The 18,609-nt window shown below is 40.9% G+C and overlaps 1 protein-coding gene across 4 annotated transcripts in view; it reads right to left on the bottom strand.

Annotated features, from left to right (window-relative positions):
• FBXL17 (F-box and leucine rich repeat protein 17) overlaps window positions 1–18,323 on the bottom strand; it is a 507,842-nt gene extending 489,519 nt beyond the window's left edge. Inside the window, exon 1 of one of the 4 annotated variants that reach the window (XM_058725404.1) lies at window positions 17,147–18,323. In XM_058725404.1, the coding sequence (XP_058581387.1) occupies window positions 17,147–18,127 (981 nt within the window). In that variant the 5' untranslated portion in view covers window positions 18,128–18,323. The remainder of the gene's footprint in view (window positions 1–17,146) is intronic. The other 3 variants (XM_058725415.1, XM_058725393.1, XM_058725386.1) reach the window with 3 other exon arrangements.
• Window positions 18,324–18,609: the final 286 nt, after the last annotated feature.

Here is an 18,609-nt window from a genome sequence, read left to right as displayed (position 1 = left end):
GTAGAACCAGCAAAGAGAACTCTGTGGACCAAAGAGTGTGCAAGGAATCCTCACTACCTTTTTTGCCACAAGGCAATGGGATGACATATTTAAAGTGCTGAAAGGAAAACTGTTAAGAACTCTATCTGGCAAAACTATTCTTCAAAAATAATGGAGAAATTAAAATATTCCCAGATGAGCACCTGGGTGGCTCACCAACTGACTTCAGCTCAGGTCATGATCTGATAGTTCATGGGTTCGAGCCCCGCATCAGGCTCTGTGCTGACAGCTCAGAGCCTGGAGCCTGCTTCAGGTTTTGTGTCTCCCTCTGTCTCTGCCCCTTCCCTGCTCATTCTCTTGTCTCTGTCTCTCAAAAATAAACGTTTAAAAAAATATATTAAAAAAAAATATTTCCAGATAAATAAAAACTGAGGGAGTATGTCACTAGTAAACCTGAGTGTAAGAAATGCTAGAGGGAGCTCTTCAGACTTAAATGAAAGAGCATAAGCCAGCAGCTTGAAATCACATGCAGAAATAAAAAACAACAGTGGGGCGCCTGGGTGGCTCAGTCAGTTGGGCGTCTGACTTCGGCTCAGGTCATGATCTCATGGTCCGTGAGTTCGAGCCCCACGTCGGGCTCTGTGCTGACAGCTCAGAGCCTGGAGCCTGTTTCAGATTCTGTGTCTCCCTCTCTCTCTGACCTTCCCCCATTCATGCTCTGTCTCTCTCTGTCTCAAAAATGAATAAACGTTAAAAAAAAAAAAAAACAGGAAAGATAGGTGTTTATGTAGGTAAATATAAAATTTATAACTAACGTATTTTGGACTTGTACCCCTTTTATTTTGTACATGATTGAGAAGAAAACTACAAGGGCATCTGGGTGGCTCAGTCGGGTAAGCATTCCACTTTGGCTCAGGTCACGATCTCCTGGTTCATGAGCTCGAGCCTCACTTCGGGATTCTCTCTCTCTCTGCCCCTCATGGGTAGTGTATCTCTCTCTCTCTCTCTCTCTCTCTCTCTCTCTCTCTCTCTCTCTCTCTCTCTCTCTCTCCCCTCTCTCTCTGCCCCGCACTCGTCATACTCTCTCTCTCTCAAAAATAAAAAATAAAAAATATGTAAAATAATAATTATAAATCTATGTTGCTGGGCACAAAACACATAAAAATATATGACAGGAAGTACATAAATATTGAAACAAAGTTTTTATATATCATTGAAACCATGGTATTTATATTTGTAGGTTAAGTGTCTAACAATAAGGGTTTTTTTTCAAATTTATATTTAAATTCTAGTCAGTTAACATACAGTGTAATATGGTTTCAGAAATAGAATTTAATGATTCATCACTTACATATGATACCCAGTGCTCAATACAAGAGCCCTCCTTAACGCCCATCACCCATTTAGTCCATCCCCCACCAAGTTCCATCAACCCTCAGTTTGTTCTCTATAGTTAACAGTCTTTTATTGTTTCTCTCTCTCTTCTCCCCCTTCTCGTAAGTTCATGTTTGTTTGTTAAATTCCACATGAGTGAAATCCTATGATATTTGTCTTCCTTTGACTTATTTCACTTAGCATAATATACTCCAGCTCCATACATCGTTGCAAATGGCAAGATTTCATTCTTTTTGATGGCTGAGTAATAATCCATTGTGTATATATACCACATCTTCTTTATCCATTCATCAGTCAGTGAACATTTGGGCTCTTTCCATAGTTTGGTGACAGTAAGATTTTTTTATTGTAGTGGGTCTAACATTAAGCTTTTGATCACCATGATATCCATTCCAAAAAACATTTATCTTGAATAAACATATTGCCAGCTGTATGACACAGCTACTAGAAAAACCACCACATAAGCAATGAGGCTGCCCCATCTGTGAAGTTCTGTCAGAAAACTCCAGGTAACCTAAATAACTGACTACATGAGTGACCCTATTTTCTCCTTCCTCAGGCCCTAATTCCTGCCTTTCTGCTTTAAATTAGCCAATAGAGTGAATGAGAAAAACCCTAGACACTCCATAACTGGACCCTAATAAAGGCTGAGCCCCAAGTCTGCTTTCTCTTTCTCTCTGCTCTCAACCTGGCTAGATGGCCCTTGGCATGCTATATATATCATAATAAGAACCCGCAGAGCTGGCCCAGCAATAAACAGGGGCCCTGGTTGGTGAAATGTCTGTGGAGTATGCCTTGAGTAATGTGTGCCTGAGTGAACACTGCAGGCATTTCTGACATAATGTACTACCATAGACAGGCTCAAGACCAACAAAACAGTATTAATTCAAACTAGGTTGTTATAAATTATGATGCTTATATCCACCAGAGCAAATATTAAGGAACTAACTAAATATACATACATAGAAGAAAAGAGAAGGGAATCAAAATAGTACACTTAAAATATTTCATAAAAACGGCAATGGAGGAATTGATGAACAAAAAGTATAAGACAGAAAACAAGAAAAATGCAGAAATCTTTCCTTATCAGTAATTACATCAAATATAAATACATTAAACTCTCCAATTCAGAAACAGAGAATGAAAGAATGGAACATAAAGATGATCAAGGGGTGCCCAGGTGGCTAAGTTGGTTGAACATCCGACTTCAACTCAGGTCATGATCTCACCATTCATGGGTTTGAGTCCCATGTTGGCCCCAAGTTGGGCTCTGTGCTAACAGCTCAAAGCCTGGACCTGCTTCAGATTCTGTGTCTTATTCTCTCTGCCCCTCCCCTGTTTCCCTGTGTTTCTATCTCAAAAATAAATATTAAAATATTAAAGAATAATAATAACAATAAAGACGATAAAATTACATACTGTCTATAAGAGACTGACTTTAGACCCCAGGACATAAATGGATTAAAAAGATGGAAAAACGTATTCTATTCAAATAGTAACCAAAAGAGAACTGCAGTGTCCCCATTAATGTCAGACAAAATAGACTTTAAGACAAAAATTGTTATGAGACCAAAAAAATTTACAGAATGATAAAAGGTTAATCCACTAAAACGATATAACAATTAAATATGTACATGTAACAGAAGTCCAAACTAGATCAACCAAAAACTGATTGAAGAGTTGAAGGGAAAAATAAATAGTTCTACAAGAGAAACACCAAACCCCCATTTTAATAACAGATAAAACAACCAGACACAAGATAAATGAGGAAACTGAAAATGTTAACGCTTAAACCAACTAGGCCTAACAGATATTTATACAGCACTCCACCCAACAACAGCAGACTACACTTTCTTCTCAAGTGCACATAGATAAGCCATATGTTAGCCACAAATCAAATCTCAATAAATTTTAAAAGACTGAAATCACACAAAATATCTTTTCTGACCACAATGGAATGACATTAGAAATTAGTAACAAAAGGAAATATAGAAATATGTGGAAATTAAACAGCACATTTAAAAACAATCAAAAAAAAAATCACACGGAAAAGCAAAAAGTACTTTAAGATCAATGAAAACAAAAACACAATATCCCAAAATTTATTTTTTCTTAGATTTTTTTAATGTTTACTTATTTTGAGAGAGACAGAGAGCATATAGGGGAAAGGCAGAGAGAGAGAAAGAGAGAGAATCCAAGCAGGCTCCACACTCGACATGGGACTCGATCTCACGAACTACAAGATCACAACCTCAGCTGGAATCAAGAGTTGGACACTTATGCTAATGAGCTACTCAGGCACCCCTAAAGATTTTACTTTTAAGTAATCTCTCCCACCCAACATAGGACTGGAACTTACAACCCTGAGATGAAGAGGTTCATGCTCTACCGACTGAGCCAGCCAGGTGCTCCCAACATCCCACAATTTATGGAATATAACTGTAAATAACTGTATTAAAAAGAATAAAGATCTCAAACCAATAACCTACCTAACCTTCCACCTTACAGAACTACAAAAGGAGAAGAAAACTAAATATAGGCCAAGGAGAAGGAAGAAAATAAAAATCAGAGCAAATGTAAATGAAATATAGACTAGAAAAACAATAGAAACAAAGAAAACATAAGTCCATTCCTTGGAAAGATCAACAAAGTTAACAAGCCTTCAGCAGATTAAAAAGAGAGAACACTCAAACTACTAAAATATGAATGAAAATAGAGATATCGGGGTACCTGGGTGGCTCAGTCAGTTAAGCATCTGGCTTGGGCTCAAGTCATGATCTCGAGGTTCTTGAGTTCGAGCCCTGCATTAAACTGTCTGATATCAGCATGGAACCCACTTCAGATTCTCTGTCCCTCTCTCTCTTTGCCCCTCCCCTACTAATGCATGCACACTCTCTCGCTCTCTCTCAAAAATAACCATTAAAAAAAAATAGACATCATTGCCAACCTTGCAGAAACAGAATTATAGAATACTATGGCAACTAAACAACCTAGATGAAATGGACAAATTCCTAGAAGCATACAAACTCAAAAAAAATAATAAAACTGACTCAAGAAGAGAAAATCTGAATAAAAAGTAAAAATACTAAATCAGTAATCAAAAAACTTCCAACAAAGAAATGCCAAGGAACAGAGGGCATAATTAGTGATACATCTGAAGAACTAATACTAATCCTTAAATTCTTCCAAATTGGAGGATGAGGGAACATTTCCTAACTCATTCTATGGAGTCAGCTACCAAAGCCAAACAAAGACATCCCGAGAAAACTACAGACCAATGTCTTTTATGAAAACAGATGCAAAAATCTACAACAAAGTATCAGCAAACTTATACCAGTACATATTAAAAGTATTATATACCATGGCCAAGTAGGATTCATCACAGAAATGAAAAAGTGATCCAAAATGTAAAAAATAAATACATTTAATGAACCATATTACTGAAATGAAGGGGGGTTTTCTGTATAAATTTTTATTTTTATTACCTATGAATTCTACCCTCCTCCCCTAGATCAAGAAGGCAGACACAATAGCATTTTTGATGGTTTGCATTCCTTTTTGAATATACAAGTTTCCATTTGTTTCATTGCTTTTCAAACTAAAATACATCTTTTAGAATTTCTTGCAGCTCAAACGAGTTGATGAACATTTTCTCAGGTTTTATTCATGACATAATATCATTGTTTCTTTTTCCCTGAGACAATTGTTGATTGTATATAGAATTCTGGGTTGATAGTTTAGGGGCTTTTTGTGGTTTTTTTTTTCCCCACTCATCACTGTAAAGATGTTGGTCCAATATCCTCTAAAATCCATTATTTTTGAAGCTATGGATCCTTTGAAAATATTGTTCCATTTAGATACAGTGCAATTTTCCTCTCACCGTTTTAGATGTAATGAAGGGTTTTTTTTAATAACCATCTCAACAGACAACAGATACACAAAAGCACTTGACAAAATCCAATACCCTTTCTTGATAAAAATACTCATAAAACTATAAATAAAAGGAATCTTAACTTGATAGATGGCACATCTATTAAAAACCTACAGCTAACATTATACTTAATGATGAAAGATGAAAGGTTTTTCCTGAGATAAAGAACAAGACAAGGCTGTCTGCTGTCTCCATTGTACTAGAGATTCTGGCCTGGGCAACTATGCACAAAAAAGAAATGAAAGGCATCCAGGAAAGGAAGAATTAAGGTGTTCTCTAGTCACAGATATCATGATCTTATATATTACAAAAATCCTAAAGAACACACAAATAATTTAGAGCGAATAAGCAAGTATTTCCGCATATTAACAATGAATAACTCAAAAATGAAAACATTTCCATTTATAATACTAAAAAAATAAAATACTTTTTTATAGATTCCATTTCCTTCTATTGAGAGTCACCATTTGTCGGGTCAGTGTCATCATATTCTGCTATCACTTGAAAACGTTTCCTTCTATTCTTTTAACATGTTTATAATAGCATTTTGAAGTTTTTATCTTTTAAGTCTAATATTTGAGTCCACTCAGGTATTTTCTATTAACTGCACTCTTTTCTCTCAGTATAGGTCACGTTTTTCTGACTCTTGACATGTCTCCTGGCTTTTTGTTAAAAACAAGACATTTTAGATAACTTATTATCAAAAATATATCAACTCTGGAATTTATTTTTCAGAATTTTTTGAAAGATTTTATGTTTAAAGTAATCTCTACACCCAAAAAGGGACTTGAAATCACAACCCTAAAATCAAGTCATATGTTCTAATGACTGAGCCTGCCAGTCACCCCCAGAATTTTTTAATTTCCCTGGCCTTAAAGAGTGGGATCTATGTCTCCTGCAGTGTCAACATCTCTGCTCAGGTTTTAATACTTACCTATTTTTTTTTTTTCACTATGGCTTCCTAAGGAGGTTACCCTTTATCTGCGTAGCTTAGTTTTCAGCTAGTTATCTGGGCAAAGGTATGCTCACACATTTCAAACCTGCTCTTCAATCTGTGTGTGGGATGGGAAGAGCACATTCAAGCCTTGGCCAGTTCTCAAGTTTGCCTTGGCCCCTGCTTTCTGCTAGACACTTTCAGGTGTCCCCAGCACATATGCATAGTTTCACCAGGGATACATGGAGAACTTATCCCTTTATGGTATTCTCAATTCCAAGGTCTGCCTGTTAAAAACCTGGCTGGTCCCCCACGCATCCCAATTAGCACCACAATCTCACACTTGCAAATAATGTGAGTTTTCCCTGTTTCCCATCAAGTTCATCACTTTAAGTTGACAAATACATGTTTTCACTTGCTGCCACAAACCAGCAGGGCCGCTGGTTTCCCAAACTTTCATTCTTGCCACAGGAACTGGGGAGAGGTGGGGCACACAGTAGGGGTCTTCATGCAAGAATGCTGTAGATATCAACCGTTCTTAAAAGCTCTAGCTGTTTTCCTAAAAATAAGTGCTTCTGAATTTTTGCCTGCCAAATTTCCATAGCCCAAATAGTTTCAGACAATTTTACCTAGTTTTACTTTATTTTTGTGGAGAGCAGTCACCAAACTCTTCATGCAGCCATAGCTGGAAGTCCCTCTCTTGTGGATGTTTTTTATGCTCACCTTCCCCATTTTATAAAATGAGAAATAAAGATTCTGGGAAAGTATATCATTTGTTTAAGGTTAAAGGACTTATGTGGTTTTAAAGGGCTAATTTGGGGGCGCCTGGGTGGCGCAGTCGGTTAAGCGCCCGACTTCAGCCAGGTCACGATCTCGCGGTCCGTGAGTTCGAGCCCCGCGTCAGGCTCTGGGCTGATGGCTCGGAGCCTGGAGCCTGTTTCCGATTCTGTGTCTCCCTCTCTCTCTCTGCCCCTCCCCCGTTCATGCTCTGTCTCTCTCTGTCCCAAAAATAAATTAAAAACGTTGAAAAAAATTAAAAAAAAAAAAAAATAAAGGGCTAGTTTGTCCCTTAACAAGTAGAAGATATGTGGAACATGGTCAGTGGAACCAAAAAGCACCTTGTTTAAAATACATGTGACTTTGGGGGTGCCTGGGTGTTTCAGTCTGTTAAGCATCTGATTCTTGATTTCAGTTCAGGTCATGATCTCACAGTTCCAGTTTGTGAGTTCAAGCCCCATATCAGGCTCTGTGCTAACCAGTGCAGAGCCTGCCTGGGATCCTCTCTCACTTCCCCTCTCTTTCTTCCTCTCTCTCTCTCACTCACTCACTCTACGCTCCCCTGCCCCCCATCGGCCTGCCCACACCCCCACTCCCTGCATGCTCTCTCTCAAAATAAAGTTTACAAAAATAAATATGCCTGAATTTGGTTTGTACCTTCCTTGAACATTAGTTTTCTCTTTTGTAAAAGTGAGATGATTGTTCTAATCCACAGATAATTGACTAAATCTAGGTGGAGCTACATGAGTCTTAGTTATCCAGCTGACAGGAAATTTAATAAGCAGGTGAAGTGTAGATAAAACCAGTACTAGGAAAGATGGGTATGAGTAAAAAAGTAAAAACACTAAGCTGATATGCCAACGCATACTTAATAGATCTTTGCATATTGTTTGTGGTAGGCAACCTGCACAATGGTCCCCAATGAGCTCACCTCCTGATATTTACACTTGTGTAATCCTCTCCTTGAGTGTGAGCTGGATTTAATGACTCACTGATAAAGAACAGAGTATGGCAGAAGTGACAGGATGTTACTTCCAAGATGAAGTTAAAAAAATGCTTCCATTTTTGGGTGTTCTAGGATCTGTTGCTCTGGAAGAAGTGGGCTGCCATGTTGCTATTATCTCTATGGAGAAGCCACAGGCCATGGCAAGGAAATTAACCATCTAGCCAACAGCCAATGCGGACCTGAGGCCTGCCAAGAATTTCACAAATAAGCTTGGACAGGAATTCTGGAGCCCCAGTTGAGCAGATCCAGCCAACACCTTGATTACAGCCTCATAAGAGACCCTTGACCAAAGGGACCCATCTCAGTCTCACAGGGATTATTACCCACAGAAAATATGAAATAATAAATGTTTGTGGTTTTAAACTGCTAAGCAGTGGGATAATTTGTTACATAAAAATAGATAATTAAAATAAAAATTTTCCTGTTCTTGTCATTAAAATGCTCTCTCTCCCATATCTTAACTCCTCAAAAAGTAACTACCTCTCTCCCAAATTATCTTAACTCATTTAATCAACATTTGTGTGTATGTACCCAGGTTTCTGCTGGAGACATTAAGACATGAGATGCATTCATTGGCTTTAAGATTATATAGTCAAAGGCATTTCCAAATTATCTTTGGATAATTTAAGACTTAAAAGAAAGAGTATTTCAAAGGTTGTTTTTAAAAAATTTTTTAATGTTTATTTGTTTTTGACACACACACACACAGAGAGAGAGAGAGAGAGAGAGAGAGAGAGAGAGAGAGAGAGACACACACACAGCATGAGTGGGGGAGGGGCAGAGAGACAGACCCAGAATCCGAAGCAGGCTCCAGGCTCTCAGCTGTCAGCACAGAGCCCAACGCGGAGCCCGAACTCACAGAGTGAGAGATCATGACCTGAGCCGAAGTCGGACACTCAACCGACTGAGCCACCCAGGTGCCCCCGAAGGTTGCTTTGAATAAAGAGACCACAGGTCAGTAAAGGACTAACCAGAAACAACATTTTTGTTGAATAAAGGAAAGTACAAAGGGAAAAAAATGACAGTGGGAAAAAAACTTGGATGTTACTTGCAACAAGCCAGGAAATTGCTTACTTTACCACAGGCCTGTTAGCAATAACTTGAACATAACAGAAATCCAAACTAAGGAGGTGTAGGTATTCTAAGGATGTAGAAGATCCAGGGATCCATCATCTTGTACCTTGTTGCTCTTCCCTCACTGCCCTCATCTACAGAGTGGAAAATGGCTTACTCTTATAATCCAGATGGTCTAGCCCTGAAAAACGGAAGAAGCAAAGGACAAACAGCTACTTTTATGGTATGACTAAGAATACCGTAAAAGTGGACAATACTTCCACTCACATCTTATCACCTAACATTTAATCTCATAGCTACACCTATGTAGAAGAAAGGCTGAGAAACAGTTTCTAATTAGGTGATTATGTGCCAAGCTAGAACATGGTAGATTCCGTTACTAAAAAGAATACGAGGGGAATGGCTACTAGAAAATAGCAGTGACTTCTAAACAGGACCTGGGTTGAAAACAATATTCTTGATCTTTAGTGGTGAATCCGGAAAACACAACTAAAATATGAATTACCAGGGGCGCCTGGGTGGCTCAGTCGGTTGAGCGTCCGACTTCGGCTCAGGTCATGATCTCGCGGTCCGTGAGTTGGAGCCCCGCATCGGGCTCTGTGCTGACGGCTCGGAGCCTGGAGCCTGTTTCAGATTCTGTGTCTCCTTCTGTCTCTGACCCTCCCCCATTCATGCTCTGTCTCTCTCTGTCCCAAAAATAAACAAACTTTAAAAAAAATTTTTTTTAAATATGAATTATCAGAAAAGGTACAAGTCATATTACAGATATAATCTGAACTAATCACCACGAGGTGATAGCCAAATATTTCTAATCTTTAAAAGATTCTATTTTTAGGGGCACCTGTGTGGCTTAGTTGGTTAAGCATCTGACTTCAGCTCAGGTCATGATCTCCCAGTTGGTGAGTTTGAGCCCTGGGTGAGGCTCTGTGCTGACAGCTCAGAGCCTGGAGCCAGCTTCAGATATTGTGTCTCCCTCTCTCTTTCTGCCCCTCCTTCTCCCCCTCCCCCCCTAAAATAAATAAACATTAAAATTTTAAAAAAAGAAAAAAGATCCTGTTTTTAAGCAGGGCATCAGTGTAAGATTTCAAAGACTTCACACTGAAGAAACTTTGAGAGAATGCACTGTTGCTTAGCACTTGGGTCATACCTATCCCACAGAACCTTAGAGTACTTGAAAATCAACCAACCAGCACTTACACTTGGCCATTTTATTTCTTGATAAAGAGGTCTTATCTGCTATCAAATATTACTGCAAAAGTTTATGACTAGGCAGGTGGCATGCAAGTTATAGAAATACTTGAAAAGACTGGGGCGCCTGGGTAGCTCAGTCAATTAAGCATCCGACTTCGGCTTAGGTCATGATCTTGTGGTTTGTGAGTTCAAGGCCTGTATCAGGCTCTGTGCTGACAGCTCAGAGTCTGGACCCTGCTTCAGATTCTGTGTCTCCCTCTCTCTCTGCCTTTGCCCCCCACTTATGCTCTGTCTCTCTCTCTCCCTCTCAAAAATAAACATTTAAAAAAAAATTTTAAAATACTTGAAAAGAAGTAAATCTGTGCAGCTATTTTATACGGGCTCCTTTTGTGGCAGGGACTATGCTAGGTGTCGTGAGAGAGCGATATTAAAGATACAAGACGATATTCTTGACTACATAGTGTATGATGCTATTTACATGAAATTTCTAGAAAAGGGAAACTATATAGGCAGAAAGCAGATCAGTGGTTGCCTGAGCTCCCTAGCTGCTCATACCCCTTATGAGCAAAAATTTACTGCAAAGCAGCATAAGGGAACTATTTGAGGTGTTATAAAACTCAATTATAATGATGGTTGTACAACTCTACATACTTCCTAAACTCAAAGTGTATACTTAAATTGGGTAAATTAAATATCAATAGAGCTGTTTTTTTTAACAGTCCATGAGCTCTGTATTTCTATCATTCCATCATTTTTCTTCCCAGAACCTTTGATTCCTATTGAGAAAACATACACACATACACACAACAATCACATGTTATAGTCAGAAACAAAGCAGGTAATATTCTAAAGATTCAGATAGATTCCCTCTTTGTAATCTTCTCAACATGAACTATTTCAACCATATTCAACTTTTCTGGTCTTTTCCATTTTTTTTGCCATGTGTATCATACCTTGCCTCTTAAATGTTCTACTTGCATTACCTGCCAAAAGCTTGAAAGCAACATTTATTAAGCAGTCTCTTGAATAAAGCACCATTTAGAAAAACAGAGGCACAAAACATATTTCTGGCACTTTTCTAACTACATAGCCATACAGAAGTCACAGACTCGAAAACTATTTTCTAATCTATAATTTAAAATAATTTCTCACAATTTAGCGATTAAAATTTAAGGCACAGCAAACTTACAAAATCCCAACTATTACTACAGAGTGCTACTCTATAGCAAAGTATTATGAAATTTACACAAGAATGAGTTATATTCTGAAGTCAGTCACAGAATTCAATAAAATACAAAACTTTTCTTTTTTTAAGTATTTTGGAAGGAAATACTATGAAATGATGTGTCCTTCTGACACATATCTATTATCCTTTGAGCTCTTCATTGTGTTCTGGCACAAAATGTTCTAGGCTCATCTTGTACATTCTTCGTATCAGCTCTGTAATCAGCCATTTCTCCAAGAGCACAGATTCCTTTTAGTATAGAATGGTTTTTAGAAGCTAAGATATGGATGCTAAGTGCATACATCATTACTGGGTATTGCTGCTCTAAGGCCCTCTCATATGGACAGAACTAGAGAATTTACATATAAATGTATGCATGTAACCATCACTCAACACTATTCTAGCTTCTTTCTCCACGTAGATGCACTTAGCACACCACTTGACTCCAAACTGGCCAAGACTTGGGCAAGACTCTGGACAAGCATAAAATAAGATATTTAGACAAAATTAAACAATTTTTAGGAAATTATTATGCTAAATTAAATACTTCCAAATATGCCTTCACTTACCTTCTCATATTCCCTATCATTTATAGGACTTGGTATTCCAGGGTTAGCAGAAAAATTTGGCTCAGGGTTATCATCTTAACAGCTACTCATCACAAGGCACCAAAATTTATAGACTTCTCAAGATAAGAAGAAAACAAATCTCACCTTTTATGCCTGATTAAGTTAATCAAGATTATCTGGCATTCTTCAGCAAAGAAAAATCTTGAACCTGACTTCCTCACGACATTCCATTTCAGAGCTGACTAAAATCATCCAAACTGCAGAGACATACCTTCTAGAGGTAATCTGGTACTGAAGGCTTAAGTCAAGCATTCATGAAATGTTACATATTAATTTAGTTTCTCTTACTCACTAGTAATCTACATTCAAAGCTTTAAAAAGTGATATTACTTCTTTTGTTTGACTCCCATTTCCATTGTTTTCATCCTTATTTTCATATCTGGAAAAAAATAGCAAGTACATAAGCCTTCCCCCAAAGCACATTTCTCTTATAAAATTCTTCCTCGATCACTAAAGCAACCTGTTGGTAATAAAGCTGTAAAAGCAAAGATTTAATACCTAATGACACATTATCAGGGGCGCGTACATGGTGAGGCAGTTTTCTAATGGTGGTAATAGACTTTGGATCTCTCACCTCATTTCCTTTGTAAAGAAACAGGTCTGCTGACAGCAAAATATCTAAATATAAAGCACACAAAGTCTCTAAGCCTTAATATAGATCTCAAAATACGCAGTCACTCAAATAGTAACTACTTGAAGAAAAGTATTTCACAGCTATCATTTGGTAAAACTGTTGCATAGTGGTTCCACAATATAAAAATCTAATTGTTGGGGGTGCCTAGCTGACTCAGTCCATCTGACTCTTGATCTCCAAGCATCTGACTCTTGATCTCAAAGTTCTGAGTTCAAGCCCCACATTGGGTGTGGAGCCTATTTGAAAAACAAACAAACAAAAAAACATAACTGTGATATCAGAAGGCAGAATTGCTTTAAGTTCTGAAGGCAATAGGTACCAGAGACTGAAGCTACCTTATTTGATTCAAAGCAATCCATCAACCAGTCAAATATCAACTATAACAGGCATAAGTACTAACAAAAAGCTATTCCCACAGTTGACCTTTCAAGAGTCATTCCCTACTTCTCAAATTGCTTATATTTACAGGCCACAATTCAACCCTACAGACCCAATTATAAAATTAGCCTCTGACTCATAAGAGCTTACAGTCTTCTGGTGTAAGCTCCTCCCTGCCATCCCCAATTCAGGAATCTCTTTCATAAAAATCTCTGAAAGAAGATTACTCAGACCCTCTTTCACAATATACTGAAAATATCTCTAGACCTGGACACAGTGAGAGGGGTTTCAGCCCAGTGTCTGCCTTTCATTATCTAAAATGTCTTGGGGAAGCCATTTCACTTCTCCATGCCTGTTTTTTCATGCAGAAGTGGGGAGTAACCAGATGATCTCAAAGACCCCTTTCTGTTCTGAAATTATGTAATTATGATTTTCGGTGAGGCTCACTATTTCAGGACATTTTCACACAGTTCTTATTGTTAGAAAGGACTTTTTAATTCCAAATATATACATTCTTCAATCCTAAAATTTCACTTCTTGAAAGCTACCTTAAAAAAAAAAAAAAGGACTCTATGTGCACAGAAAACATGTATTAACATTGTTTGCAATCCTAAAATTTCACTTCTTGAAAGCTACCTTAAAAAAAAAAAAAAAGGACTCTATGTGCACAGAAAACATGTATTAACATTGTTTGCAGGGGCAGTAAGTTGGAAACATTCAATAGTAGAGAAATACAGTATAACAGTATGGAATACTATGCAGCAGTTAAAAATAATGAAAGGGTACCTGGCTGGCTCAGTCAATGGAGTATATGACTGTTGATCTCAGGGTTTTGAATCTGAGCCTCAGGCTGGGTGTAGAGATTACTTAAACTTTAGGGGCACCTGAGTGGCTCAGTCAGATAAGCATCCGACTCTTGGTTTCCACTCAGGTCAAAATCTCACAGTTTCTAAGTTTGAGCCCAGCATCGGGCTCTGTGCCAATAGCTCAAACACTGCTTAAGATGGTCTCTCCCTCCCCTGCTCATACTCTTTCTCAAAATAAATAAATCTTAAAAAAATAAATAAGTAAAATAAACTTAAAAAAAAAAAAAGAAAACAATAAAAGAAATCATATACATTGCTCACTAGGAAAGAAAGACTTCCAAACCATACTGTTAACAAAAAGAAAAAAAGCAGAGCATGCACAATTCGGTGCCATTTATTAACAACAAAACAAAACAAAACAAAACACCTATGAAGGCTTACACAGGTCTTTCTTCAATGATGAAATGTTCTGATCTGTACAGTCCAGTATGGCAATTGTGACTGAGAAACTAAATTTTAAATCTGATTTCATTTTAACTACTTTAAGCTACTGTTCTAGAAGCAGTTCTAGAAGAACAATCTAAACTGGTAAGAGTGGTCAGTTACCTCTGGATAGGAAACTAGATGGGAGGGTAGGGGTGCACCTAAGCAAACTTTTGCCTTACCTGTGTTAATATTTTAAGGCAAGTTACATAAAAATAAAATTTAAAAAGAAAATCTTGTTGATATGGAGCCAAAAATCCGCCCTATGAAGCACCATAAAAAAATTTAGTGTTTCTCTTTTGCTGTTTGCCCGGAGAAACTTTTACCTGGAAACAATCCCTTAAAAACAACCTTTAAATCACATTTCCTTACATTTCTCTCCCAAACTCTCCCTCCTCCATATCCCCTTTACAACTGTAGTAACTTCTGGTATAAAGATACAGCAATACAATCATAAAGGCTACTGACCCACTATTAGGGAAGAAGGGCATGCTTTCTAAGAATGTTTCCAATAGAGGTGATGGATTTGTACTTCTCTACCCAACCATTCTTCTTGTACTATAAAACATTGTAACAGCTCCCAAAGTCTTCTTTTCTCCAGGCCAAACACCTCCAGTTCTTACCAGAAATAGAGCCAAAACCTTTTCACCATCACATGGCTTTTATTGAGACTCAAAACAACTCAAGTCAGGACATAAACATTTCTTAGAGACTGCTTAGTGGCATGGCACAGTCACCCACAGTATCAGCCTAGACATCCTGAACACCTGTCCATTCATTTGTGCATAAATATTTACTAAGAGCTACTTCACACCAGCCACTGCACTTAGGGAAGGAGATAGAGCAAGAAACAAAATATATGTTGACAGAGCCTCTGCTCCCAAAAGCCTTATCCCTAAAAGTTGGAATGGATTAGTAAACACTGAAAAACCTCTATTTCCAATATTTCAACAGTCCCAACTTCCTTTGTGCCGAATACCACTAAGACCATGAGATCCACACGAAGAATCTTTATTCACGTTTCTATTAACAAGGAAATCTACCCAACATGTCTAAGGCAAATCCAGTAGGTAAAATTCTCAAATATCCCTTAGACCAAGTTCTCAACAGTCCACACAAAAATATGAAAAAAAATGTTTTTTGTAGATATTCTATTCTAGCAAAATTTATTCTATACAAATTTTCTTTATTATGAGATCATGTACTTTTTTTTTTTTAATTAAAATGTTCTCTACTTCCTGAAATTATGATTTGGGTAGAAAGTACCTGGGTTTTGTTTTGGTTTGCTTTTAAACAGTCTTACTGAGCAAGAAACAAGAGTAATCAAACTTCTATACCAAATATTTGTTGATATTTTGTCATTACTGATTTAAAAGGACTCAAGAAAGTTCGCTCTGCCCTAAAATGCACACCCTGAACACAGAGGAGGCAATTACTCCTCCAACAAGTACAACTCCTTAAGAGTTAAATCATTACATTTTGACTCAAGAACAGGTTATGCTTTCCCATTGTTTTGCTGTATCAGTTACAAGAACATTACAGTAAAACAAATCTTAACCCACAGGATTATAAACGTTCAAAAGGTCTAATCAGAAAAGTATATTGGTGGCAGTAACACTGTAACTGAAGACAGTTACTTCAGTAACAATAAAAGTCACCAAATTCTTATCTAGGTTATTTTTGACTAAGTATCTTAAATATCTTAGTCTTAAATATCACCCACAGTGAAAAAGGAGGTTTATATTTATTAAGTTCCAGGAAGGGGCTGGGAAATGAGGAAAAAATAACTTGCTAGCAGTAACTTAAAACTAACTTTGTCACTTAAATTTCTCAACTAGCATTAACAAAAGTGCAAATTTAACTCAGTAGTTGAAAGTGTCCTGTAGTCTCCCAGAGGACACCCACCTCTTCTCCACTCACCCATTCCCCCATGAAAAATACATTTGTCTCTACTTTCTGGCAAACTGTATGCTTCTATATAAGGGTTAAAATGTAGGAATGCAACAAAACATAGAATAAATCACAGGGTTTTCAAGTCCAAAAGGCCTAAATTCCCCCAGATGTGCCCTTACTTTGTGTGTGTGACCTTGGACAAGTCAAGCTCTTCAAGCCTCGCTAGACTCTAAGCTCCACAAAGCAAAGACCACCTCTGCCTGAGTTACTATTTTGCAGTATCAGTGTCTTCGTGTATAAAGTGCGGTTAATATTTCATAGTGTTAATTGGAGGATTAAATGAGGTATGTATATAAAGCTCTGGCATACTGCCTGACCATAGTAAATGTTCAATTAAAGGTCATCGTAACTGACCTCAACTAGTTAGCTACCGAATCAGAAAGTACGGTTTGAATACTGTCAAAAACTAATATACGAAGTCTTTACCAGTAAATGTAAATTGCTTCAAGCGATAAATATTTCGCAGAACATCTACGAATAATTTCTAAACCACTGGGAATAACAGATGAATCCTGAATTGTTGTAACAAACCCAAACTATTAAAAACCACTGACGAGACTCCAAGTTTTTCTACTTCAAAAGAGCAGGCCATAAGCATCTTCCCCATTGGCTTTCCGATCTCCCCTTCGGACTTCTCTGGCTATCAGGGAACCCCCTCCTCCACGCTCAGGGGGAGGAGAGAGAAAACCTCCGAGGCGGGGGCCGGGGTTGGGGGAAAGCACGCATCCCTGCGCCACTCGCCCAGACCCACCTTGAGCAGGATGGATGGCGGCAGCTGGTTGATGTCTGGGGTTTCGGGGGGTGGATCCCTGTGACAGTCGCAGGGGTTTTCGGGGGGCTCCTGACAGTCCGCGTCGCCGCATTCACGCTGCTGCTGGGCGGGCGAGGGGGCGGTGCCCCCCGCTCGGACGGCGTCCCCGCCGGCCTCTGTGGGGGTGCCTTCGGAAGTGGGAGAGGAGGACGGGGGGCAGAGAGGCTGCGGTGGCTGCTCGGGGCCCTGGCAGCAGCCGGCGTCGGGGGGCCGCGGCGGCGAGGCGCCTCCCCCGGCAGGCCCGCCACCGCCGCCGCCGCCGCCGCAGCCCCCACCGCCGCAGCGGGGCTGCTTACACGGGGTACAGGCGGGGACCCCGGCCCCCTTCCGCTTACACACCATCTCTGGGGGCGTAGGGGGCTCGGCCGGCGGCGGCGGCCCCCGGAAGAGTTGCACGGCAGCGGGCGGCCCCAGGAAGCGCACGGGCCCCACGCTGGCCAAGAAGAGGCTCCGGCCCTGCTGCTCCCAGGCGGCGGCCGCGGCCAGCCCCAGCTCTTTGCAGCAGGAGGCGGGCGACGAGGCCGAGGCGGCGGCGGCGGCGGCGGCAGCGGCAGAGGATAGCAGGAAGCGGCGGGCGGCGGCAGCGCAGTCCTCGGCAGCCAGGGCCGCGTAGCGCCGCGCCAGGTGCTGCGAGGAGGCGGCCGCGGCGTAGGCCCCGTCCCGCGGCGGCGGCGAGAGCGGCGGCTCCTCCTCTGGGCCGGCGGGGGCGGGCGCGCCGGGGCTGTGCACGATGAAGCAGAGCATGCAGGGCCCGCGGAAGAAGCAGTCCCGGCTCCGGGGCGCCGCCGGCTGGGGGGGCGCCTTGGCCGGGGTCCGGCGGGGCAGCCTGAGGAGAGGGCGGCGGCGGCGGCACCAGCTGCAACAGCGAGGCCTCTTCTGGTTCGGGCGGTTACGCGGCTCCTTCGAGAGAAGGTGGCCCATATAGAAGGCCCCGAGGAGGGGGACCGGGACAGGGAAGTAAGGAGGCCCCGAAAGGCGAGCTCCGGCAGCGGGGCAGGCCGCTCTCTGGCTCGGCCTCAGGCCCGCTGCGGGGTCGCCCGCCCTGCGCACACACACGCACACACGGGCACACACGCGACGGTGGGGGGTGGGCGTCAGCTGCGGGCCGCCCGGGCGCCCGACGGGGGCTACATGCTTTGCCCCGGGAAGCCGGGAGAACGATGGGCGCGAGGTTTGGGGACGCGACGGATAGAGCGAGCCTGCCGGCTGGGCGACCAGTCCAAGCCTGGTTCGCCGGCTCAGTCAGTCAGTGCGGCGGCGGGGGGAACGCGAGGTCCCGCTCGGACCATTTTAACTGCGGCTCCGCCGGCGGCGCGCGCGCCCGCGACACTGCTCGGAGCCGCAGGAGCGCGCGGCCCACTCGAGGAGGGGGCGGAGCTGGCGGCGGCGGCGGCGCGCTCGGG

The sequence above is a fragment of the Neofelis nebulosa genome, chromosome 1 (assembly GCF_028018385.1).
Source record: "Neofelis nebulosa isolate mNeoNeb1 chromosome 1, mNeoNeb1.pri, whole genome shotgun sequence".
NCBI lineage: Eukaryota > Metazoa > Chordata > Mammalia > Carnivora > Felidae > Neofelis > Neofelis nebulosa.
The sequence above is the reverse complement of the archived record's forward strand: the minus strand, read 5'-3'. Positions and strand labels throughout refer to the sequence as shown.